The sequence below is a fragment of the Histoplasma capsulatum genome, genomic scaffold (assembly GCF_000149585.1).
Source record: "Histoplasma capsulatum NAm1 scaffold_6 genomic scaffold, whole genome shotgun sequence".
Classification (NCBI taxonomy): Eukaryota; Fungi; Ascomycota; class Eurotiomycetes; order Onygenales; family Ajellomycetaceae; genus Histoplasma; species Histoplasma mississippiense.
Genome location: NW_001813977.1, coordinates 2306742 through 2308765, shown reverse-complemented (window position 1 = coordinate 2308765; position 2024 = coordinate 2306742). Strand labels below are relative to the sequence as shown.

The window sequence follows — 2024 nt, the reverse complement described above, 5'->3', positions numbered from 1 at the left end:
TTTCCAGTTTTTATATTGAACAAAAGTTTATTAAATTTAAGCTGTGTCAATTCAAACTTCTCTCTTAATCTCAATATTAACTCTGTATACTTTGTACAAAGTAAAAGAAGATGCTCTGGGTTTTCATATAACTAACAATCTGAACATAAATCATTTAAATCATTTCTAATCTTTGTTAAATATGATTTAAAATAACCATGTCCAAGTTTTAACTGTATTATTGTAGCAAAAAGTTTCTTTTTATATTTTATTGAGCAAGCTTTCTATTTTGGCTTAGTTTCAAACCTGGAATAATGTACACTCTTTTTTTGTATAAACCAGATATCTTGCCATTTTTGCAAATATGATTCTCTTATTTTTCTCTTAATATAAGCCCATGTTACAATTCTTTGAAAGCAGATTTCCAATTCAGTTGCTTTTTTTGCAGCTTTATCAGCCATTTCATTGCCATATATACCCATGTGAGCAGGCACCCAGTATGTATGTATGTATGTATGTATAGGTTTAACGTCCCGGAGAAAACACGGGCAGCGCCCGTGTTTCAGAAGCCTCCCGAAGGGCATGGAGACGTGCTACGCTGGAGAGATTTCTATGTACACAGAGAGAGAAAACAGAATCCAGGTGGCAACTCTTGAGAAGACTCAGCTCATTGCAAAGGATTTTTCTGAGCTGCGCATCCACTTCTAGCCCGACGTATGGCCATTCATGGTGGGGCTATAGTGTGGTTCCCTGAGGGGACCGCCGCTGCCGTGCCTGGAAGGCTTTATAGTGAGCAGAGAGGGATACCTCTCTCAGTTGATCAGAAAGCTGTCTGTGCTTCTAACATCAGAAGAAAGACAGACAAGATAAATAATGAAGGAGAGAGCACTGAAGAAAGGTTGTGACAGGAAAAGAGCAGAGAATGACAGAGAGAGCAAAGAAAAGAAGGAAGAAGAAGCATTTGAGCCGATAGAGACAAGGGCAAACGAGAGGAAAACAAAGCAGAGCACGCGTAGATACAATGCCGGCAGTCAAAACCATATCAGCTGAGTCAGACACGTGGACTGTACTGATTACACCACAGCTAATTGAGACAGATGAGCCTAGTTGTGCTATCTGTACTGTCTGCATAGACTGTGATGTCCCTGGCAGTTGCACTAGCTACCGTGGGTGTACTCAGCAGGCCGGCCTCGTGGAACTGCTGCGGGGGTTGTCAGATGGTTTGCAGCCAGCCGGCTGCGTTACCTTGTGCAGTACCGTGTGTAGAACTGCGTGCAGTCCAGCAGTTCTACAAAGTCTGTAGGGGTCAGAGACCCTAGATAGGCAACAGCTGTCGCCCGGTTGTGTGGCCGTGCTGCTGGCCTCTTGGGCCAGTGAAGAAAGTGCCTCTGTGAGTGTCGACAGAGCACCAAATGTTCCGGGCTCTTGTTGTGTCCACAGACACAGGTGAGCCTCGCATCTGCATGCTGGAAACGCCTGTGGTACCAGGAGAAGTCCCCATGAGAGGAGCGGAGTGCGAGCCAGCGGTGAAGGGCATGCCGTGGCATGGTGAGCTCAGGAGGGGCCTTCACTTGGTATTCCACAGTCGGCCTGCTCAAACTCCAGCCCCGGTACCAGTCAGAGAGCTTGCCACAGGCTCCACTCCACCACTTTCGCCTTGCCTCTTGGCTGAGCTGCTTGGCCACTGTGCGGACCCCACTGACTGTGGGTGTGGCCTCGAGACCATAGGCTGGGGCTGCAGTGGATGAGACTGCCCGCTTAGCCAAGCGGTCTGCTTCCTCATTGCCCTCTATCCCCATATGCCCAGGAGCCCACTTCAGGCCGACATTGTGCTGTCTGAGGAGCTCATGGCAGCGGTTGTAGGCCCAGTTTTGAGGAAGGTTGCTGCATGGCCCCGTATGCCCCAAATGACTAAAGTGTTGTCCAGGCTGAGCAGAACTTAAGGGTGTTGCTGTTTCTCTGGACCAAAGTAAGAGGTTTTCTAGCGCACTTTTAAGCCGGTGAGGCCAACCGCCTCAACTCGAACCAGGTGATATAGAGTACAC

General features: G+C 47.7%; 1 protein-coding gene across 1 annotated transcript; it reads right to left on the bottom strand.

Annotated features, from left to right (window-relative positions):
• Positions 1–1220: 1220 nt before the first annotated feature.
• On the bottom strand, positions 1221–1778 carry HCAG_06994 (predicted protein; the record flags this gene model as incomplete). Its single annotated transcript, XM_001539339.1, has 1 exon — positions 1221–1778. One exon carries the CDS (start codon positions 1776–1778, stop codon positions 1221–1223), a length of 558 nt encoding a protein of 185 aa, XP_001539389.1.
• Between the last annotated feature and the right edge of the window lie 246 nt (positions 1779–2024).